General features: G+C 64.6%; 1 protein-coding gene across 4 annotated transcripts; it reads right to left on the reverse strand.

The window, feature by feature from the left end:
• Positions 1-1956: 1956 nt before the first annotated feature.
• LMTK3 (lemur tail kinase 3) lies at positions 1957-22470 on the reverse strand. 4 transcript variants are annotated; one of them, XM_089770314.1, is made up of 15 exons: positions 21624-22470; positions 16167-16300; positions 15686-15836; positions 13445-13521; positions 12417-12535; positions 11684-11771; positions 11226-11374; positions 10921-11005; positions 10671-10792; positions 10300-10449; positions 6122-8535; positions 5298-5620; positions 4810-4924; positions 4071-4326; positions 1957-3720 (listed from the first exon to the last, which is right to left on the reverse strand). In XM_089770314.1, the coding sequence occupies exons 1-15, from the start codon at positions 21709-21711 to the stop codon at positions 3711-3713; spliced, it is 4281 nt and encodes a 1426-aa protein (XP_089626440.1). In that variant the 5' UTR covers positions 21712-22470; the 3' UTR covers positions 1957-3710. The 4 variants fall into 4 exon arrangements, with proteins under 4 accessions (XP_089626440.1, XP_089626438.1, XP_089626439.1 ...); XM_089770312.1 differs by lacking the exon at positions 21624-22470 and having other exon boundaries at positions 1958-3720; positions 16167-16835; XM_089770313.1 differs by lacking the exon at positions 21624-22470 and having other exon boundaries at positions 1959-3720; positions 4093-4326; positions 16167-16835.

Consider the following 22470-nt stretch of genomic DNA (forward strand, 5'->3'; position numbering starts at 1 on the left):
CTGCGTGTCCCTGTCACCCCCTGCTGGCGGGGCGGGGCCCTGCGTGTCCCTGTCGCCCCCTGCTGGCGGGGCGGGGCCCTGCGTGTCCCTGTCGCCCCCTGCTGGCGGGGAGGGGCCCTGCGTGTCCCTGACGCCCCCTGCTGGCGGGGAGGGGCCCTGCGTGTCCCTGTCGCCCCCTGCTGGCGAGGAGGGACCCTGCGTGTCCCTGCTGCCCCCCGCTGGTGGGGAGGGGCCCTGCGTGTCCCTGACGCCCCCTGCTGGCGGGGAGGGGCCCTGCGTGTCCCTGTCGCCGCCTGCTGGCGGGGAGGGGCCTTGCGTGTCCCTGCCGCCCCCTGCTGGCGGGGAGGGGCCCTGCGTGTCCCTGACGCCCCCTGCTGGCGAGGAGGGGCCCTGCGTGTCCCTGACGCCCCCTGCTGGCGAGGAGGGGCCCTGCGTGTCCCTGTCGCCCCCTGCTGGCGAGGAGGGGCCCTGCGTGTCCCTGCTGCCCCCTGCTGGCAGGGAGGGGCCCTGCGTGTCCATGCTGCCCGTTCTGTCCCATCCATCCCCTTTGTCAATCCTGCCATGTACCCAACACCCCCCTCCATCCTGCTATCCCATACAGTGCAGCAGTCTAGCCATCCACCCCTCTGCTCCCACTTCCTTTCATCTCTCACTCCACATCCTCTTCCATCACCCCCCACACCGCCCCCGCAAACTGCATCACTGCCCATTCATTCCTCCAGCCTCCCCACACCACTCCCAAACCGCATCGCCGCCCATTCCTCCAGCCCCCCACCTCACCCCCCAAAGTGCATCACTGCCCAGTCCTCCAGCCCCCCCATTGCCCCCCCAGACTGCATCACTGCCCAGTCCTCCAGCCCCCCCCACGTTGCCCCCCAAACTGCATCACTGCCAGTCCTTCCCTCCGTGACCCCCGGGAGTAAAGGACATTTGGGATTTAAGGTTCACTCTTTTTTTAATCTCGCTTCATTTTGGCAAATCAGAAGGAGCTCGAAGGTGGTGCCGGCTGGAATGCCGGGCACCTCCCTGTGCCCACATATTTACAGACATGGCCGCATTTGGCAGCTGCCTGGTGAGGGGAGGAGGGTTCAAGGGGCTCAGTCCTTGTGGGGCAGGTGCTTCCCCCCCAAACAAACAAACAAACCCAGAAGCATACGCTGGAGCATGCCATGAAATCCAGGTCCAGCCCCACTTCTGACAGCAGGTACTGGGTGCTGTGGGGCTGGGAAAGGGGGCTGGACACCAGAGTGGGCGTGAGTGAGGGGGACAAGGGTGGGTAGGATCAGGCTGATCAAAGGAGGAGGCCGGATACTGGGATAGATGGGTCCATGGAGCTGATTGGAGGAGGCGGGATACCGGAATAGATGGGTCCATGGAGCTGATTGGAGGAGGCGGGATACTGGGATAGAAGGGCCCATGGGGCTGATCGAAGGAGGAGGCAGGGTACCGGGGTAGAAGGGCCCATGGGGCTGATCGAAGGAGGAGGCAGGATACCGAGGTAGAAGGGCCCGTGGGGCTGATCGAAGAAGGAGGCGGGATACCTGGGTAGAAGGGCCCGTGGGGCTGATCGAAGGAGGAGGCGGGATACCGGGGTAGAAGGGCCCGTGGGGCTGATCGAAGAAGGAGGCGGGATACCGGGGTAGAAGGGCCCGTGGGGCTGATCGAAGAAGGAGGCGGGATACCGGGGGAGAAGGGCCCATGGGGCTGATCGAAGGAGGAGGCGGGATACCGGGGTAGAAGGGCCCGTGGGGCTGATCGAAGGAGGAGGCGGGATACCTGGGTAGAAGGGCCCGTGGGGCTGATCGAAGGAGGAGGCGGGATACCGGGGTAGAAGGGCCCGTGGGGCTGATCGAAGAAGGAGGCGGGATACCGGGGTAGAAGGGCCTGTGGGGCTGATCGAAGGAGAAGGCGGGATACTGGGGTAGAAGGGCCCGTGGGGCTGATTGAAGAAGGAGGCGGGATACAGAGGTAGAAGGGCCCATGGGCCTGATCGAAGGAGGAGGCGGGATACCGGGGTAGAAGGGCCCGTGGGGCTGATCGAAGGAGGAGGTGGGATACCGGGGTAGAAGGGCCCGTGGGGCTGATCGAAGGAGGAGGCGGGATACCGGGGTAGAATGGCCCGTGGGGCTGATCGAAGGAGGAGGCGGGATACCGGGGTAGAAGGGCCCGTGGGGCTGATTGAAGAAGGAGGCGGGATACAGAGGTAGAAGGGCCCATGGGCCTGATCGAAGGAGGAGGCGGGATACCGGGGTAGAAGGGCCCGTGGGGCTGATCGAAGGAGGAGGCGGGATACCTGGGTAGAAGGGCCCGTGGGGCTGATCGAAGGAGGAGGCGGGATACCGGGGTAGAAGGGCCCGTGGGGCTGATCGAAGAAGGAGGCGGGATACCGGGGTAGAAGGGCCTGTGGGGCTGATCGAAGGAGAAGGCGGGATACCGGGGTAGAAGGGCCCGTGGGGCTGATTGAAGAAGGAGGCGGGATACAGAGGTAGAAGGGCCCATGGGCCTGATCGAAGGAGGAGGCGGGATACCGGGGTAGAAGGGCCCGTGGGGCTGATCGAAGGAGGAGGTGGGATACCGGGGTAGAAGGGCCCGTGGGGCTGATCGAAGGAGGAGGCGGGATACCGGGGTAGAATGGCCCGTGGGGCTGATCGAAGGAGGAGGCGGGATACCGGGGTAGAAGGGCCCGTGGGGCTGATCGAAGGAGGAGGCGGGATACCGGGGTAGATGGTCCCCCAAGAGGGGAGAGGCCTATTTCCTGATCCTAACCCAATGCACTCCAATGGGCAAAAGGCAGGTGAACCCTCAGAACTAGGAAATACACCCAATCAAACCCGCCCACCCCCCTCCAACAGGCCCTGTGTCCTCCATGCGCTGCATAATCAGCAGAGCTCCCTCCCACCCCAGTAAGAACCCAGTTACCCCGGGGCTCTGCTCGGATCCCAGGAACATCCCAGCCTGCTGTGGGACCCCTACAGCAGAGACCAGTGTGTGTTGGACCTTTTAAGAGCCGCCCCCTCCCCCGGTCATTCCTTCCCTGTCCCCCCCATCCCATACTCATCCTGGGGGGGGGGAAGGTGTTTGTACAATGCTGCCCCCATTCGTCCGTCCGTCCATCCTTCAGGCACCGTCTGGAACCACGTGGGGAAAGCAATGGGGGAATGGGACGCTACATTCCACAGCGGGAGGAAAGGGCTGGTTGGGGGGAGGAGACCCCCCCCCATCGCTGATGAGTGCAGGGATGTTTCCCCCCTTTGCTTGAGACACAAGGGGGTTCAGCAAGCCGGGGGGAGCCAGTCTAGCCCCCCCCTCTGTTTCTCACTGCCCCCCTAGATTGGATTTGGCACAAGACAGTTTCGACAGCAAACTCCCATGTGGGGAGGAAGGGGGCGGAGAGAGGCCTGTGGGGGGGGGGGTGTACATTCAGCAGCGTGGCTGCCCCCCACCTACCCCCCATCCTCTGAGTCACTGTAAAAAATTGTCCAGAGAAGCAAGTCCTCGGAGCAGGTCCCCAAAATGCTGGCCGGGGCCAGGCGTGTCCCTGTCCTGCGCCCCAAGGCCGGCTCCAATGAGTCTCTGCGTTCCCCAGAACGTGCCTGGCACATGCGTCTCCCCGCCAGACCTGGGGTGGGACGCAGGGGGCAATGGCCCAGAGCCATCCCAAGCAGTCCCTGATAGCCGTGGGGGGCGGGGTCCGGTCCCTGCCTCAGTTCTCAATTGGGTCTGGAAGAAAAGAAAAGAGGGGCATAGGTCAGAGCAAAATAACTGGACCAGCCCCACGGGCCCATCTACCCTGGTATCCCGCCTCCTCCCTGCCTGTGGACCAGCCCCATGGGCCCATCTACCCTGGTATCCTGCCTGCTCTTGTACCAGTCCCATCTACTCCAGTATCCCGCCTGCCTCTGGACCAGCCCCACAGGCCCATCTACTCCAGTATCCTGCCTGCATGAGGACCCGCCCCATGGGCCCATCTACCCCGGTATCCCGCCTGCTCCTGGACCAGCCCCATGAGCCCATCTGCCCTGAGATCCCGCCTCCTCCCTGTCCCGGACCAGCCCCACAGGCCCATCTACCCTGGTCTCCTGTCCCACTCACTGGCCGTGGGAGCCAGCTCGGCTTCGCGGGGGGCCAGGTGAGGCTCGAGGGCGGGGGAAACGGTGAAGCGGGAGAAGCGCAGGGCGTCCATCAGGCTGGGCTCCGCCCCCTTGGCCGGGAGCAGCACAGGGGGTGGCGTCGGGGGGGCCCCCGAGCTGGGGTCCGTCACCATGGAGACGAAGGAGGGGTTCTGGGCCATCAGGGGGAAGTCGTCGTCCCACTCGAAGCTGCCACCTGTGTGTGGGGGGGGGAGGGTGAGAGGGGGCGCGGCCAGCCCCGCCCACTGCCAATGGCCCCGCCCCACTGGGGCCACTGCCCTTTATCCCATTGATAAGTGCAGCTGATGTCCCCTCTCCTCATTGGTTAATGTGGCCAACTACCCCTTCCCCATTGGTTGAAGCAGTCGCTGCTCCCCTCCCCCATTGGTCAGCGTGGCCGATGCCCCCTTACTTAAGGGGATAGCTGGCTTGTGCCTGGCCCCATCTGTCTCCCCGTGACCCCCTGACACCTGCCCCCCCCGTTCACCTCCCTGCCCCCACCCCCACCTCCAGCCACTCAGCTACTGTGTCTGGCCACATGCAAATGCACATTTTACAATATGCAAACGAGCTCCAGAAACACTGGGGGGTGTCGGTCAGCCGCCCAACGGGACGGGTCGCCCGTGTCCTGGCCCCGCCCTCCTGCCTCCCCCGCCCCCCGCCCCGGTGCCGCGCTCACTGAATCCGTCGGCGGGCGGGAAGGCCTCGAGGCCGGGCTGCCCCGCGGGGCCCTGGCTGCTGCCGCCCTCGCCCTCCGGGCCGCTCTGCGAGCTCAGCTCGTTGGTGGGCGTCTCCTGGGGGCAGACCGGGGAGAATTCATGTCTTGGCCCCGCCCATCCCTGGCCCCTCCCCCTTCCCGGGGCCCCTTCCTCTTTCTTGTCCCTGCCTTCCTACACCAGACTCCGCCCCTGACTCTCTTGGCCCCGCCCCTGTGGGAGAGGTAGATGTGACATCATGGCACACCCCCCTGCACTTACACTCTAGCTCACTGGCTCCTCCCCCAGCCCCCAGGCTCCACCCCGTCCCTCAAGCCCCGCCCCCATTCCCAAAGCCCTGCCCTCACCTGGTCGCGGAGGTAGACGGTGATATCCTCGAAGAGCAAAATCTTTTGCTGTCCCCGCCCCCATCCTGCAGGCCCCGCCCCCACCCTGCAGGCCCCGCCCTCACCTGGTCGAAGAGGTAGATGGTGACGTCGTCGAAGAAGGACACCATCTTGCGCTTGCGGTCCAGCTCGGCTGCCTCCTCGGCCGAGCGCGGCGACTTGAGCAGCCCCCGCAGGTAGCGCCCGTCGTCCGAGTCGCTGACCACGATGGGGACGCCCCCGGCCCCCGGCGCCTCCTCGTCCTCGTCCTCCTCGCCCAGCCCCGGCCCCTCCCGCTCGGCCCCCTCCTCCTCCGGCCCCAGCCCCCCGCAGCCCTTCCGAGCCCCCGGGCCGCCAAAGGGCTGCAGGCTCAGGGGGGGCAGGGCGAGCGACAGGCGGGAGACCTTGGCTGGGGGCGGGGCAAAGGGCGGGGGCGAGAGACAGAGAGAAGTGCAGAGGTCAAAGGTCAAGGGACAGACGGGTGAGACCCCCCCCGTCCTCCGTCCCCCTCCCCCGCCGCCCCGTCCTCCATCCATCTGTCTGTCCATCCATCCCACCCCATCCCCCTCCCCCGCCGCCCCATCCTCCATCCATCTGTCCGTCCATCCCACCCCACCCCATCCACCATCCCCCTCCCCCACCACCCTGTCCTCCATCCGTCCGTCTGTCCGTCCATCCCACCCACCCCCATCCTACACCCATTCCTCCCCACACTCCCCACCATCCACCCATCCCCACACCCCCGACTATCCATCCCTCCATGCCCCTACACACCCCTCTATCGTGCCGGCCTCGCCCCTCTCCACATCACGCTCTGCGGGCGCCCCCCAGACGGCCCCCCCCTCCCCAGACGGCTCCCCCCCCTCCTCCGCAGAGGGTCCCCCGGCCCAGTGCCCCGGCGTCTCCCTACCTTTGATGTCCTCGCTGCCGGGGCTCCCTGCTGTGCTGCCGCCCGGGTGGGGCTGCGGCGGCTCCCCTGCTGGGTTGGCCCCCTCGAGGCTGGGGGTAGGGGCCTCCTGGCTCAGCTCCCGCGCCCCCCGACTGTCCCGCTGTCCTTCCTCGCCGCGCGGCCCCTCCTCCTCCTGGGGCCCGCCCACCGCCTCCCCGCCGCCTCCGGCCGCCTCGTCTCCGCCGCCGGCGCCCCGGGCCTCCGCCGGCCCCTCCCTGGGCTCCAGGGCATAGAGCCGGATCACTGCCTCCTCCTTCACGGCTGGGGCCCCGCACGCCGGGGCCTGGCGGCTGCAGAGCAGGTTGCGGGTGATGTTCTCCCGCAGCGACACCAGCAGCTGCTCCTTGCACACCTGGACCACGAAGCCGGCCTCTGCCTTGGCCGGCGCCGGCTGCCCCCCGCCCTGCCCCGCCGCCGGCTCCTCCTCCCCCCGGTCCCCCTCGGCCTCGCCGTCGGAAAAATAGGCCGAGTCCCGGTGGGACGTGGCCAGCCCCCGCCCCGTGCCCGCCTCGTCCTCCTCGGCCCCCGGCGTCTCCTCCGACAGCGTCAGGTCGCTGGTGGACTCCGAGAGGGGTGTGGGGGGCAGCGGGGGAGCGCCCTCTTGGCCGGGCAGCTCCCCGTCCTCTCCCTCGGGCCGCCCCTCGGCCTCCTTGCAGACGAACTCCGGGGAGAAGGTGCTCTCCGTCTCGTAGCCGCTGTCGGCAACCTTGGGGCCCGGCGAGGAGAAGTGGGAGGCCGGGCTGCAGCCCTCGGAGGAGCTGGCGTTGGAGGGAAGGTCCAGCGAGTCCCCCGAGTCCAGCGGGCCCCTCCGGCCGAGCGCCGGGCCGTCGGCCGCTTCGGGCAGGATGGCGATGGTCTCCTCCTCGGCGCTCTCCGCCAGCGTGGCCAGCGGGGGGATTTCCACCGGCACGATGGCGCTGCAGCAGGCGGCGGCCAGGCCGGGGAAAGGGGAGCCCGGCGGCCGCCCGGCCGCCCCCCGCTTGGGGTAGTCCTGGAGTTCGTAGCTCACCACGGCCGCGCCCATCAGCGGGTCGTAGAACGCCGAGGGAGGGGGCGGGGTCCCGGCCGGAGGGGGCGGGGCGAGCGGCCCCGCCCCGCCCACCCCCGGGGCGCCCTCTCCCGCCTCGGGGGGCCCCTCGCCCAGCAGGATGGGGCAGTCGGAAAGGGAGCCCCGCTCCACCTTCAGGGAGGAGTCGTCCTCCGTGCCGTAGCTGTCCCGGTGGGGGCGGGGGATGGGGGCGTGGTTGCTCCAGCCGCTCACCACCTCCCCCCGGCCCGGGGCGCAGCGGCAGCGCCCGCCCCGGCTGCAGAGCGGGCAGAGCAGGGGGTTGCGCCGCCCGTCCCCGCCGCTGCTGGCGTCCTCCCCGTCCGTGCTGCCGGCCGAGCTCTGCTCCTCCATCAGCGAGGGCTCCCGGTCCCAGGGGGGCGAGGGGTGGAACTCCGAGGGGTCCCCCGCCAGCGTCTCCCCGGCCCCCCGCTCCTCCAGCCCCTCGCAGTCCCAGCCGCGCTGCTGCTCCTCCAGCTCCCGGTACACGTGGATGAGCGACTCCCCCAGGAAGACGCCCCCCGGCGCCGGCTCCGTCAGGCAGGTCTCCTGGATCTCGGCCCGGAAGGGGTTGGCGCCGCCCCGCCCCGGCTCCCGGGACAGGGCCATGAAGGGGTTGGTGGTGCCGGGGACCCAGCTGGCCGGCCCCTCTGGCAGGAGGTGGGGGAGGTGGCGCCGGGCCGGCGGCGGGGGGCTGCCCCCGCCCGCTTCGATGGGGTCCCAGTCGGACGGGAAGAGGGGCTCCGGCGGGGAGCTGGGCCCCCCGTACTGGCGCTCGTAGACAGGGCTAGGGGCGCAGACGGTGCCCTCGGGCCCTTCCCCGTCGCCGTGCTCCTCCAAGCGGATGTAGTACTCGCTGCTGACCGAGGGGCTGCGGGCGCTGATCACCGGGACCACGCTGGGCGTCTCCAGGCTCTGCCGCACTGGGGCTTCGTAGAAAGGGTTGGCGCCGGGCACAGCCAGCCCGCCGTTGCTGGAGGGCGTGGCCCCAGGGGCCGAGCCGGCCTTCCAGCGCCCCAGCCGGGCCTTCTCCCACATGTACTCGAAGTTGAGCCCGCGGCTGCTCTCGGTGACCGTCAGGACGTCGTCCAGGTCGGCGCCCTGGAAACCGTCCAGCAGCGGGTAGGCTGAGATCTCCGCGGAGCAGCGCCGGGGCGGCGGGGAGGCGGCCGGCGAGCGCTTGGGCTTCAGGGCGTTCCAGCGCCACTCAAAGCTCTCCTCCGCCTGCGCATGGGAGCGCTCCGTCAGCAGGTAGCTCAGCTGCAGGTGCAGCTCCTCCAGGGTGGGGCGCTGGGGCGCCGGCAGCCAGCACGACTGCATCACCTCGTACCTGCGGGGGCAAGGAGAGGGGTTGGGGCGCTGCGGCTGCTAGGGTTGCCAGATGGTTTAACAAAAAATACCAAACACCTGCCTGTCCCCCTGCCCCCCAAAAAATGGAACAAAATTATATTGAGGGGAAAAAAAGGGGAGACCAAAGTTGCTGAGCAAAACAAAACAAAAAGGGCGCTGCCCCTTTAAATGCTTTAAATGGCCCCACGCCCCTCACATGTCCAGTATTTTCTGGTTTTTTACCAGACAGGGGACCTGAATAAAGGATAGTCCGGGTGAAAACCGGACACCTGGCAATCCTAGCGGCTGTGAGGCCTATGGCCACTGCTCCCTAGGGCTGTGCATCCGGGCAGAGCCCCCCCAGGAAGCATCCAATGGTTCTCTGCAGAGAGGGGCTGTGCGCAGTTCTCTGCTCGGCCTCCTGTGACCTGAACCCCTGGCTAGCTGCCCCCTGTACTCATTTGGAACCCGGGTCCCTCCCACAAGGCTGGGGCGCCCACCCACCTCCCCGGATTTCAAATAGTGCCGCCATCGTGAGCCCGACGTTGCGCTCATAGGGCAAAAGGCTTTTTTTTAAAAACTCGAAGGAGTGGGGAGCAGTCAGGGCAGGAAAAGACAGAACAGTCAGAAAACAACAATCGGAAAATGAACAGCTGGAGAGGCAGAAGAACCACCAGAGAGAGAGAGAGAGAGAGAGAGAGAGAGAGAGACAAGGACCAGGAAAAAAAACCCAGCTGTAGAGATCAAAGAACAAGAAAAAAAATAACAGCCAGAGAGACACAGAAGGACCAGCAGGAACCACAGCCCGAGAGACAGCTGGAGAAACGTAAAAGAACATTCTGAAAACAACTGCTAGAAATAGAACAGTCAGAAAACAATCAGAGACAGAGAGAATGGCCAAAAAGTAACAGCTAAGATACAGAAGAACAGTCAAGAAAGAGGCAGAAGAACAGCCTAAAAAAACACCCCTCAGAGAGACTGTAGAATAGGCAGAAACAGAGGAATAGTTGGGGGAAAAACAGATTGTCAGAGAGAAACAGAAGAACTGCTGGACAGAATGAAAACAGTCAGGAAATAATAGCCAGAAAGAGAAAAGGACAGCCGCAGAGAACAACTGGACAGAGAGGCAGAAGAACAGTAAGAAAGTAATGGCTGTAGAGACAGAAAAATAGTTGGCAAGAGAAGAACAGTCAGAAAAAAATCAAAGAGAGGCAGAAAAACAGTCAGAAAACAGCCAAAGTGAGAACAGCCAGGAAATAATAGCCCAAGAGGCAGAGAACAGTCAGAAGTAGCAGATGGAGAAACAGAAGTCAGAAAGAGCTAGAGACCAGTCAGAGGGAGGAAAAACAGCGAAAGAGACAAGAAGGGGCAGTGTAGCCAGCTCCTTCTGCCGCAAGAGCCTCGTCCGCAAAAATGGCAGCTCATTAGATATGCAAATGAGGCTCAGCGACATTCCACGCTTAACCTCATTTGCATATTTCTGGCGCAAGAACCCGCCAGTGTAGACATAGCTCTGGAGAGAGGGAGGCAGAAGACCAAGTGGAAAACAAGAGCGAGAAAGAAGAACAGCCAGAAAACAACAGCCGGAGAGGCAGAACGAGGCGGGAGAGACGAATGGGGTCGCAGCCGTCTGTGAGTCTGTCAGGCGCACACCATGTCCAGCGGTCCTCAGCCTTTCGGGGTACCGGTACCAGGCTAAGGCTGTGAGCAGCCAGTTACCTGATGCCTCTCCCCCTCCCCAAATCTCCAGGGAGCCAGCGCTCACCAGTAATCAGAGTAGGGCAGCTTCAGGCGTGGCTTGGCCAGCTTCATCTGCTGCTCCTTGATGACGAAGGCGAGAACCTCTTCGTCCGACAGGTGCCGGTAGGGCTGGCTGCCGAATTCAAACAGCTCCCAGATCGTCACCCCCAGAGACCTGGAGAGGACAGGGTTATAGGGTGAGTGCCTGGATTCCTCGCCTGGGGCGGGGCAGGCACACAGGGACCCCTCGCTTGGTGCTGAGATGCGGCCCCTCTGGGGTGGGGCCCGAGGGCAGGTTAACAGCCATGTAGAACAGGTAGCTCAGGGTCCGCGATCTCCCCAAAGCGCCCCTCCCCCGACCGACCCCGGCTCCCCAGGGCCACACACTCCGCTCACCAGACGTTGCTCTCCTTGCTCTGATCCACCACCATGAGGGTCCCGTGAACCTCGTCCAGCAGCTCCGGCGCCACCCAGCGCAGCGGGATCCACAGCCGGTCGGGGGTGATGTAATAATCCTCCTGCAGGGGCCGGGGGGGTGGGGGGGGGTCAGCACTGGGCAGGAACCTCCCTGGGGCTGGATGAGCTGGCGCCCCCTGGAGGACACAGCCCCTGCCCCGTTCCCCGCCCCCCACCCCAGGGTGCTCACCTTGTAGTTGTTGTGGGAGAGGCCGTAGTCGCCGACCCGGACGGTGAGGTCGGAAGTCAGCAGGCAGTTCCGCAGGGCTAGGTCGCTGTGCGGGGGGATGTGGGGAGACCCCGTCAGTGGCCGGCAGCCTCCTCCGCGGACCCCCCTCAGCATCAGCCCTGCCCTGGGGAGAGCGCCACCTCCCAGCCCCTCCCCCCGCTCTAACCCCTGCCCTGCACTCCCCTCCCGGAGATGGGAGAGGATCCAGGAGCCCTGCCTCCCAGCTTCCCCCCGCTAGCCCCTCTTCCCTCCCGCCGCCGGCTCACCTGTGGATGTAGTTGTGCTTGTGCAGGTGCAGCAGCCCCAGGGTGAGCTCGTAGGCCATGCGCTGCAGGGTGCCGAGCTCGCGGGTCAGCAGGTCGGGGGTCAGGCCGTCCGCCTGGCGCTGGGCACGCAGGTAGCGCTTCAAGTCACCCTGGGGCAACGGGAGGGGCAGAGGCCAGTGAGGGCAGGGTACAGCTCGGGGGGGGGGGGGCACTCAGCAGCAACTGGGCCTGCGAGTGCTGGCCCAAGCAGCTGAGGGAGTGGAGACTCCCCACCCAGCCTGTGGCAGTATGGGGGCTATGACACACAAGTCAGCAATGCGCACAGCCCCCCCGGAGACAGCGTGCTCCCCTGCTCTGACACACACAGACCGGGCAGATCGGACCCCTCCTGCCGCCCCCCCCCCCCCCGGGGCAGGTCTGACCCCAGCTGTGGGGGGGAGGGGCAGCGGTGCACTCACCAGCTGGCAGAACTCCATGATGAGCAGGAAGGGGATGGTCTCTGTGCACAGCCCCAGGCACTGCAGGATGTTTGGGTGCTGGAGGGTTCTTCAATCAAGGGGGGGGGGTCAGAGAGAGAGAGAAAGCACCGTCATTGCCCCCCGGTAACGGCAGCCCCCGCATGCCTGGGTTCTGCGAGGGGAGTAGTGGCTAGTGGTTAGAGCCGGGGGGGGGGGGGAGGCGCCAGGACACCTGGGTTCTCCCTACAGCTCTGATGATGACGGGGGAGGGGCCAGCCCCTCTCCCTTGTGCCTTGATTCCCCCCCTCCGTAAGCTCCGGGGGAGCACCGGCCGTTGCACAGGGGGCAGGACGTTTCCCGAAGGGCTGGAAGAGGCGGTGGGATCCAGTGATTCGATCCCACCCGGCCTCGGACCCGCCCCAGACCCTCCCGTCCTGCATGGCTGGGGCGGGAGAAGGAGGATTTTTAGCGTCAGGGGTTTTATCTTGGCCCTGTGGCTTTAAACGCCCTGCCCTCCATCTGTCAGTCTGGGCTGAATCAGCAGGACCCCCGGTCCCTGGGGAGCCCCGTGGGTCCCATTCACGCCTCTGCCCGCTACAGCTGCTCTTGGGGTTCTGAGGATGCTGAGATGCGGCTGCTTCTGGGGTGGGGCGCAGGGGCTGGGGAGACGAGGAGCTCTCGCCCGGCGCTGAGATGCAGCTACTTCTGGGGAGCCTCCTCCTCCCCTAATTACCGATAGGGCTGAGCCTCGGACAGGAACTTCCGCTGCTCCAGGGGCCCGGCGCTGGCCCGGAGCTCCTTTACCACCACCTGGGCTGGGGTGAAGTCGGAGAAGATCTCCCCCAGGATCACCTAGGAGACAGAGCTGACGGTCACAACGCAGGCTCTGCACCCAGGTGGGGCCCCATCCCCCCCATCTTGGGGGGCTCAGACGGGTGCTCGGTCTCTGAGAACCGCCCGGCCTTCCACCTCTCCACCATGGGGGCTGCTGAGACCCAACAAACCTGATTCATGTGAGGTCCACCACATGGGGATTGCTTCCTGTCACTAGAAAAGAAAGGCCCCATTCCCTGCCCCCCTGAGCCAGCCAGGCCCTGCCCTGGAGCTGGGTGGGAGCCGGCGACCCCAGAGGGGACAGACCCCTGCCCCATTCCCTGCCCCCCTGAGCCAGCCAGGCCCTGCCCTGGAGCTGGGTGGGAGCCGGCGACCCCCAGAGGGGACAGAGCCCTGCCCCATTCTCTACCCCCCTGAGCCAGCCAGGCCCTGCCCTGGAGCTGGGTGGGAGCCGGCGACCCCCAGAGGGGACAGACCCCTGCCCCATTCCCTGCCCCCCCCCCGAGCCAGCCAGGCCCTGCCCTGGAGCTGGGTGGGAGCCGGCGACCCCCAGAGGGGACAGACCCCTGCCCCATTCCCTGCCCCCCCCCCGAGCCAGCCAGGCCCTGCCCTGGAGCTGGGTGGGAGCCGGCGACCCCCAGAGGGGACAGACCCCTGCCCCATTCCCTGCCCCCCTGAGCCAGCCAGGCCCTGCCCTGGAGCTGGGTGGGAGCCGGCGACCCCCAGAGGGGACAGACCCCTGCCCCATTCCCTGCCCCCCTGAGCCAGCCAGGCCCTGCCCTGGAGCTGGGTGGGAGCCGGCGACCCCCAGAGGGGACAGACCCCTGCCCCATTCCCTGCCCCCCTGAGCCAGCCAGGCCCTGTGATTGGGCCATGACACCTGTGGAGCCGGAAGGGGGGTAGCGAAGGGGGGAGGGATGCACTCACCTTCCCAAACCAGCCGTTGCCGATCTCCTGCAGGTAGCTGAGGTGCTGCCGGCTCAGGCCCATGTGTTTCACCAGGTCTGGAAAGCGACACAGGAGGTGAGGTAGGAGCTGAACCCTGTGAGTCCCTTCGCCGGGAGCTCTTGTGATGGCCCCCTACGAATCCCTCCTCCCAGCAGGAAAGAGCCTTGGGATCCCCCTTCAGGGCTCCCCCCGCCGCGGGACTGTGCCATCAGCTCATTCGCAATGCGGTTTCCAGAGTCACTGGCTGGTCTAGAACCATTTTCTCAGTCACGGCATTCCTCATTGGGTCATCTAGAACATGGCTGTTAACAGCGGAGCCACCTTGATGGCTAGTCTAGAACACAGTTGTTTCACCAGCCTTTGTTTGGAACCTCGCTGGTCTAGAATTGGGTTGCAGGAGTCATTCAAGCTCCAAACATTTTCCCCACGAACACCGTAGTGTCCCACAGTGATCTAGACACAGAGCTGTTGCTGTCCAGAACACGGGAGTCCAGAACACTACTTGCCTGCAAGGAGATTTCTAGAGTTTCTGCATCCAGGGTAGCTCAACAAGAAATTTGTTAATCTTAACCCTCTTTTCCCGGGTCATTGATTCCACGTTTGGTGTGTCTAGGGCAGTGTTTCTGAAACTTTTTAAGATGGAGGAACACCAAACAATAATTTTTTTTATGAGGAACACCAAGAACTTTTTGTTGAGAAAAAAAGAATCCGAGGAAAAGTTATTGAGCAAAAAAGAAAAAGAAAAATAGGGTGGGGGGGAGTTATTGAGGGAGAAAAAAAAGTCGCCTATCCCTTTAAGGGTGGCCATTTTGAATTCTGTTGTTCTCACGGCATATCTCCGACTGCCTCATGGCACACCGGTGTGCCATAGACACAGTTTAAGAAATGCTGGTCTAGGGTCTGCTTTATAGTGCTGATTCCTGCTTCGTTGGTTGGTCTTTTACAGCCTATTTTCTTGATTTGCTGCATTAACGCTGGCTACTCTAGAGTTTAGCCTCCAGCTACTGAATCTCACTGGTTAGCAGAGAATGTGGTTACCAGAGTCTCTGTCCTCTGGCTGGCTAGCCTAGAACACAGCTCTGTGGTCTTTTGTCCTATCTACTAATCCAGAATGTGGTATCTAATCCCACTGTGTCCAGATGCTAATTCAAGGCTACAAACATCTCAGCCCCTTTCTCTGGTCTAGTTTGGACCTAATTAATCATCAGTGCTTGATCTAGATCTTGATTTCTAGAGTCTGTTTAGAGACTATTTGAAGACCGGCCCTGTGGCTAAACTCTCACTGGGTATCTTAGACCCTTATGTCCAGAGCCACTCCAACCCTGTTCACCCGGAAACAGAGTCAGTCCATCTCTACTGACCATGTTGAGTACTCTAGAACCAGAGGTTCTTCATCCCCATTGATTCCCTGAAAACAAGAGTCACCGTACCCTAGTTGAGTAGTCTAGAATCAACGCCTCCCTGTGGACTAGCTTAGAATCAGCACCACCATTTCCAATGGCTAGACTAGAACCAGCGCCTCCCCATGGACTAGTTTAGAACCGGCGCCTCCATTCCCAATTACTAATCTAGAACCAGAGCCCCCACTACCATAGGCTAGGTTAGAACCCGAACTACCCCTTGTCCATTGAACTAAAGCCTCCCTGTGCACTAGCTTAGAACGAGTACCACCATTTCCAATGATGAGTCTAGAACCAGAGACTTCCCATAGACTAGCTTAGAGCTAGCCACCATTCCCAATGATTAGTCTAGAACCAGAGACTCCCTGTGGACTAGCTTAGTACCAGTACCACCATTCCCAATGACTAGTCTAGAACCAGAGACTCCCTGTGGACTAGCTTAGTACCAGTACCACCATTCCCAATGACTAGTCTAGAACCAGAGACTCCCCGTGGACTAGCTTAGTACCAGTACCACCATTCCCAATGACTAGTCCAGAACCAGAGACTCCCCGTGGACTAGCATAGAGCCAGCGCCACCATTCCCAATGACTAGTCTAGAACTAGAGCCTGCCTGCTGTCATAGACTTGTCCAGAAACCAGAACTTCCCCTTGCCCATTGACTAAGAACCAGGGTCACTCTGTCCCCATTGAGTAGCCTAGAACCAAGCTTCCACAGTCCATTCCCATTGCACAACCTAGAATCTGATTTTCCAATCCACCCTGTACCCACAGTCCAAGCATGTGTCAGCCCCAGCTGGGAGACTAGCACATCCCCTACCTGTCTTGGGCATCTGCTGGTTGGTAGCAGGGAGGGAGACCTCGGAGAGCGGCAGGATGTAGACATCTGGGATGGACTGGGAGGATGAGGTCTCCTCAGCGGGTGGCGTGTACTCCCCCGAATACTCCTCCCCATCCGGGTTCTCAAACTCCTACAAGGCAGAGATGGAGATGGACACATGAGGACCAGGGGACCTTGTGTCTCTCCGCTTGCTTGCACCATTCGCCAGACACACCGTCTCACATACCCCCCCGTGTCACACAGAGGCCTTGTCACACATCCATGCCCCTCCCCCACAGTGCCACACATGGACACACAGTCACACATGATGTCACACAGAGGCATTGTCACACACAAGTCTCGGGAGGCCTTTCTTCGGCTCGGAATGGGAGTGTTCTAGGTTATGTGGCTTTCCCTTTAAAGGGCCAGCACGCCGTGCGTCACCCAGCCATGCTTCTCCCCAGCCCCCGAAGTCTTTCACCTTGAAGCCGACATCGCCCCGTTTGCAGCACAGGCAGGTGAGGAGGAGGAAGACAAAGGCCAGGAGACCCGAACAGGAGATCAAGACCACAGCATAGGGAGGGGCGAGAGGGAACCGGCCTTGGGACAGCCCGTCTGTGGGAGAGAGAAATGTGAGCAAGAAATCACCGGGTGTGGAGATGCAGCCCCTCTGGGGTGGAGCACGGGGGCTGGTTATGTGGGAATCCCTTGCCCAGCACGGAGACACATACTCTGTGGGGTGGGGCATGGTAGTTCATTATACAGGGATCCCTTTCTCATTGCTCAGATGCAGCCACCTCTGGGGTGGGGCATGGGGGCTGGTTGCAGAGGGATCCCTCACCCAGCGCTGAGACGTGACAACCTCTGGGCTGAGGCCCAGGGGCTGGCTATACAGACATACCTTTTCCCCTGCTGAAATGCAGCCACTTCTGGGGTGGGGCATTATAATATGGGGCCATGAGAAGCTGCAGCCACCTCTGGTGTAGGGCGTTATATGGGGCCATGAGAAGATGCAGCCAGCTCTGAGGCACAGGGCTAGGTGTACAGGGACCCTTCCCCCGGTGCTGAGGTGTGGGGCGCAGCACGGGGGCAGGTTAGGCTGCTGAGTTCAGCTAGCAATGTAACAGCTCATTTCTGCCCCTCCCCTGCACAGGGTCATTAGCTCAGAGTCTGCACCGCTACCAGAGGGCGCTGCCCAAACCCATCCCAGGATGCCCCGTGAGCCCAGACCCTCCCCCCTTACCGAGTCTGTCCGAATGGGGTTCCATAGGGCAACCCCCCTGGGAACGGTGCCCGGTACCAGGCGTTACAGGGCAAATACTGCCCAGGCCCAGTGGAATTAGTAATTCATGGCAAATGCAAGATTTGGAGAGGGGCCGGGTGGCTGAGAGCAGCGGGGACAGACAGACCCCCCTGAATTCACCCATTGGGAACCAGGCCCAGTTTCCCAACTGCTCCAGGCTGAGACACTCCCTGCACCTCACCCACTGGACCTACGGCTCCTCCCCCTGATCCCCTTTCTGAAACGTGGCCCAGAAAACCCTCCAAACACCCAGACCCAGACGCCCCCGCCCCCATCAACCTGCCGGGACCAAGCCCAGGTCCCATCAACTCCAGTCATGCCAGCTGCTCCAGAGCCCCCCGAATGGGGGACTCAACCCCCCCCAAGAGCCCCACCAGCACCCCATCTCCCAACCCCCCGTCCCCCACTCTTCTGCTATCACATGAGCTCCGGACCAAACCATCTCACTAGCCCAGGGGTGATTCATCTGCTGCGAGGCAGGGCTGGGCTGGCTGCCTGCAGGGAGAAAACCCCTGCACGATCTCAGCCCCCCCAACCAGCCCCAGACGGTGATGGGGTGGGATCGGTGGCAGGGACGGGACGCACACCCTGGTGATCACAGCACAGGGGTGGAAGGCAGGTGGGATACAGCCAAGGAAGCAGAAACAGGAACGAGGAAGGGGGAGAGCGGAGGAAGGGCTGAAGAAGAGGAAGCTGAAGAAATGCAGCAAAGGACGGGCTGGAGGAGGAAGGGGAAGGAAGGAAGGGCTGGAGGAAGGGGGAGCGAAGGAAGGGCTGGAGGAGGAAGAGAGAGGGAAGGAAGGGCTGGAGGAGGAAGGGAGACGGAAGGAAGGGCTGGAGGAAGGGGGAGCGGAGGAAGGGCTGGAGGCAGGGGCGGCCCATCTATAAAGGTGGACTAGGTGGCTGCCTAGGGTGCCAAGTTAAATGGGCACCAAATGGTGGCGCAATATCACTGAGGGGTTTGGAGGTGGGGGCGCCGATTGCTTGGTTCGCCTAGGGCACCAGTTGTTGGCAGCTAGTCTAGGGCCACCCCTTGCTGGAGGAAGAAGGGGGAGCAGAGGAAGGGCTGGAGGAAGAGGGAGGGAAGGGAGGTCCAGAGGAAGAAGGGGCTGGAGGAAGGGGGTTAGGGTTGGAGGAGGAAGGGGAAGGAAGGAAGGGTCTGGAGGAGGAAGGGGAAGGAAGGAAGGGTCTGGAGGAGGAAGGGGGAGCGGAGGAAGGGCCGGAGGAGGAAGGGGGAGCGGAGGAAGGGCTGGAGGAAGAAGGGGGAGTGGAGGAAGGGCCAGAGGAGGAAGGGGGAGCGGAGGAAGGGCCGGAGGAGGAAGGGGGATGGAGGAAGAGCCGGAGGAGGAAGGGGGATGGAGGAAGGGCCGGAGGAAGAAGGGGGATGGAGGAAGGGTCTGGAGGAAGAAAAGGGAGCGGAGGAAGGGCCGGAGGAGGAAAGAGAGCGGAGGAAGGGCCGGAGGAGGAAGGGGGATGGAGGAAGGGCCGGAGGAGGAAGGGGGAGCGGAGGAAGGGCCCGGAGGAGGAAGGGGGATGGAGGAAGGGCCGGAGGAGGAAGGGGGATGGAGGAAGGGCCGGAGGAGGAAGGGGGAGCGGAGGAAGGGCCCGGAGGAGGAAGGGGGATGGAGGAAGGGCCGGAGGAGGAAGGGGAAGGAAGGAAGGGCCGGAGGAGGAAGGGGGAGCGGAGGAAGGGCCGGAGGAGGAAGGGGGATGGAGGAAGGGCCGGAGGAGGAAGGGGGATGGAGGAAGGGCCGGAGGAGGAAGGGGGAGCGGAGGAAGGGCCCGGAGGAGGAAGGGGGATGGAGGAAGGGCCGGAGGAGGAAGGGGGAGCGGAGGAAGGGCCCGGAGGAGGAAGGGGGATGGAGGAAGGGCCGGAGGAGGAAGGGGGAGCGGAGGAAGGGCCGGAGGAGGAAGGGGGAGCGGAGGAAGGGCCGGAGGAAGAAGGGGGAGCGGAGGAAGGGCCGGAGGAGGAAGGGGGAGCGGAGGAAGGGCCGGAGGAAGAAGGGGGAGCGGAGGAAGGGCCGGAGGAGGAAGGGGGAGCGGAGGAAGGGCCGGAGGAGGAAGGGGGAGCGGAGGAAGGGCCGGAGGAGGAAGGGGGAGCGGAGGAAGGGCCGGAGGAGGAAGGGGGAGCGGAGGAAGGGCCGGAGGAGGAAGGGGGAGTGGAGGAAGGGCCGGAGGAGGAAGGGGGACAGAGGAAGGGCCGGAGGAAGAAGGGGGAGCGGAGGAAGGGCCGGAGGAGGAAAGGGGATGGAGGAAGGGCCGGAGGAGGAAGGGGGACGGAGGAAGGGCCGGAGGAGGAAGGGGAAGGAAGGAAGGGCCGGAGGAGGAAGGGGGAGCAGAGGAAGGGCCGGAGGAGGAAGGGGGAGCGGAGGAAGGGCCGGAGGAGGAAGGGGGATGGAGGAAGGGCCGGAGGAGGAAGGGGGAGCGGAGGAAGGGCCGGAGGAGGAAGGGGGATGGAGGAAGGGCCGGAGGAGGAAGGGGAAGGAAGGAAGGGCCGGAGGAGGAAGGGGGAGCGGAGGAAGGGCCCGGAGGAGGAAGGGGGATGGAGGAAGGGCCGGAGGAGGAAGGGGGATGGAGGAAGGGCCGGAGGAGGAAGGGGGAGCGGAGGAAGGGCCCGGAGGAGGAAGGGGGATGGAGGAAGGGCCGGAGGAGGAAGGGGGAGCGGAGGAAGGGCCCGGAGGAGGAAGGGGGATGGAGGAAGGGCCGGAGGAGGAAGGGGGAGCGGAGGAAGGGCCGGAGGAGGAAGGGGGAGCGGAGGAAGGGCCGGAGGAAGAAGGGGGAGCGGAGGAAGGGCCGGAGGAGGAAGGGGGAGCGGAGGAAGGGCCGGAGGAAGAAGGGGGAGCGGAGGAAGGGCCGGAGGAGGAAGGGGGAGCGGAGGAAGGGCCGGAGGAGGAAGGGGGAGCGGAGGAAGGGCCGGAGGAGGAAGGGGGAGCGGAGGAAGGGCCGGAGGAGGAAGGGGGAGCGGAGGAAGGGCCGGAGGAGGAAGGGGGAGTGGAGGAAGGGCCGGAGGAGGAAGGGGGACAGAGGAAGGGCCGGAGGAAGAAGGGGGAGCGGAGGAAGGGCCGGAGGAGGAAGGGGATGGAGGAAGGGCCGGAGGAGGAAGGGGGACGGAGGAAGGGCCGGAGGAGGAAGGGGAAGGAAGGAAGGGCCGGAGGAGGAAGGGGGAGCAGAGGAAGGGCCGGAGGAGGAAGGGGGAGCGGAGGAAGGGCCGGAGGAGGAAGGGGAAGGAAGGAAGGGCCGGAGGAGGAAGGGGGAGCAGAGGAAGGGCCGGAGGAGGAAGGGGGAGCGGAGGAAGGGCCGGAGGAGGAAGGGGGATGGAGGAAGGGCCGGAGGAGGAAGGGGGACGGAGGAAGGGCCGGAGGAGGAAGGGGGACAGAGGAAGGGCCGGAGGAGGAAGGGGGAGCGGAGGAAGGGCCAGAGGAGGAAGGGGGAGTGGAGGAAGGGCCGGAGGAGGAAGGGGGATGGAAGAAGGGCCGGAGGAGGAAGGAGGAGTGGAGGAAGGGCCGGAGGAGGAAGGGGGATGGAGGAAGGGCCGGAGGAGGAAGGGGGACGGAAGAAGGGCCGGAGGAGGAAGGGGAAGGAAGGAAGGGCCGGAGGAGGAAGGGGGAGCAGAGGAAGGGCCGGAGGAGGAAGGGGGAGCAGAGGAAGGGCCGGAGGAGGAAGGGGGACAGAGGAAGGGCCGGAGGAGGAAGGGGGAGTGGAGGAAGGGCCGGAGGAGGAAGGGGGATGGAGGAAGGGCCGGAGGAGGAACGGGGAGCAGAGGAAGGGCCGGAGGAGGAAGGGGGAGCAGAGGAAGGGCCGGAGGAAGAAGGGGGACGGAGGAAGGGCCGGAGGAGGAAGGGGGAGCGGAGGAAGGGCCGGAGGAGGAAGGGGGAGCGGAGGAAGGGCCGGAGGAAGAAGGGGGAGCGGAGGAAGGGCCGGAGGAGGAAGGGGGATCGGAGGAAGGGCCGGAGGAGGAAGGGGGAGCAGAGGAAGGGCCGGAGGAGGAAGGGGGAGCGGAGGAAGGGCCGGAGGAGGAAGGGGGAGCAGAGGAAGGGCTGGAGGAGGAAGGGAGAGCAGAGGAAGGGCTGGAGGAAGAAGGGGGAGCGGAGGAAGGGCCGGAGGAGGAAGGGGGAGCAGAGGAAGGGCCGGAGGAGGAAGGGAGAGCAGAGGAAGGGCCGGAGGAGGAAGGGGGACGGAGGAAGGGCCGGAGGAGGAAGGGGGAGCCGAGGAAGGGGGACAGAGGAAGGGCCGGAGGAGGAAGGGGAAGGAAGGACGAAGGGGGAGGAAGGAGGGGGACGGAGGAAGGGCCAGGAGGAGGAAGGGGGACGGAGGAAGGGCCGGAGGAGGAAGGGGGAGCCGAGGAAGGGGGATGGAGGAAGGGTCGGAGGAGGAAGGGGGAAGGAGGAAGGGCCGGAGGAGGAAGGGGGAGCCGAGGAAGGGGGATGGAGGAAGGGTCGGAGGAGGAAGGGGAAGGAAGGAGGAAGGGGAAGGAAGGACGAAGGGGGAGGAAGGACGAAGGGGGAGGAAGGAGGGGCGAGGAAAGCAAAGGATGGACGGAGAGACGGATGGACCCGCAGGGTCGGTGGAACCGCCGGGGTATCTGCCCCCTCCCCGCGCCCAGACACCGGGGAGGCCTCCAGGCCGGGTGCTCACCGTTCTCCAGCGGCGCGGCCAGTGCTCTGTCCGGGTTGAAATACGACATAGAGGCGGCCAGCAGGACGACGGGTCCCTGCCTTAGCATTGTCGGGGCTCGGCGGGCATGGATCGGCGGGGGCCCGGACAGCCTCGGGTCAGGGGGGGCGCGGGGCTGAGCCAGGGGAGGGAAACCAGGCGGGGGATCCGCAGGGGGCGGTGGGGGGGCGCCCGGCGGCGCTCACACATCCGAAGGGGCGAGGGGATCCCGGGCAGCAGCGCACCCCGGCTTGGCATCTCCGGGACGACGGGCCGCCCCGGCCGCGGCTGCTACCTGCTTTCCATCCCGAAGCATCTTCCTCGCTCCGTCTCCTCGGGAGCCCGGGGGCAGAGCAGAGAAAGGCTCAGACGCGGTGTACGGCCATGCCAACAATGGAGGGGGGAGGAGAAGAATTGGGGAGGGGGGGATGCGGGGTGGAAAGGAAGACGGGAGGGTTGGGGGGAGATCCGGGCCGACGTCTGGGTTCTCCCCCCTTTCCCAGGGGTGGGAGGGGCGGGGATGTGGAGGGGGAAGGGGAGAAGAAAAGGAGGATGGAGCCCAATGGGAGGCTGGGTGCTTTCGGCATCCGCCTGGCTGGGGAGCTGGGTTGCTGGAATTGATGGAGAAAAGACCCACCCCTCGGACAGACACCCCTCCCTCCCGCGCCGCTGGGCTCGCCGATTGGGCCCGGGGGCTGTCCGTCAGGGCCAGCAGCCCACAGAACGGCCAGAGGACGGTGGGGAGGGGCCGAAGAGATGCAGGAGATGGGGGGGGGGAGCGTCTCCATGGTTACCTTCTCTCTGGTACCAGCCTGAGCTGCAGCAGGGC

The sequence above is a fragment of the Pelodiscus sinensis genome, chromosome 18, assembly GCF_052426305.1.
Source record: "Pelodiscus sinensis isolate ZL-2025 chromosome 18, ASM5242630v1, whole genome shotgun sequence".
Classification (NCBI taxonomy): Eukaryota; Metazoa; Chordata; order Testudines; family Trionychidae; genus Pelodiscus; species Pelodiscus sinensis.

Bases quoted from the DNA above. Each gene is read 5' to 3' on its own strand.
- LMTK3 (XM_089770312.1), bottom strand. From the start codon at position 16,433: ATGCCCCACCCCACAGAGTATGTGTCTCCGTGCTGGGCAAGGGATTCC. The intron at 11,006-11,225 runs GTGAGCCGGCGG...CCCCCCGCACAG, and splicing joins AAGCACAACTACATCCACAG to CGACCTAGCCCTGCGGAACT. The intron at 4,925-5,297 runs GTGAGGGCGGGG...GTCTGCCCCCAG, and splicing joins CCATCTACCTCTTCGACCAG to GAGACGCCCACCAACGAGCT.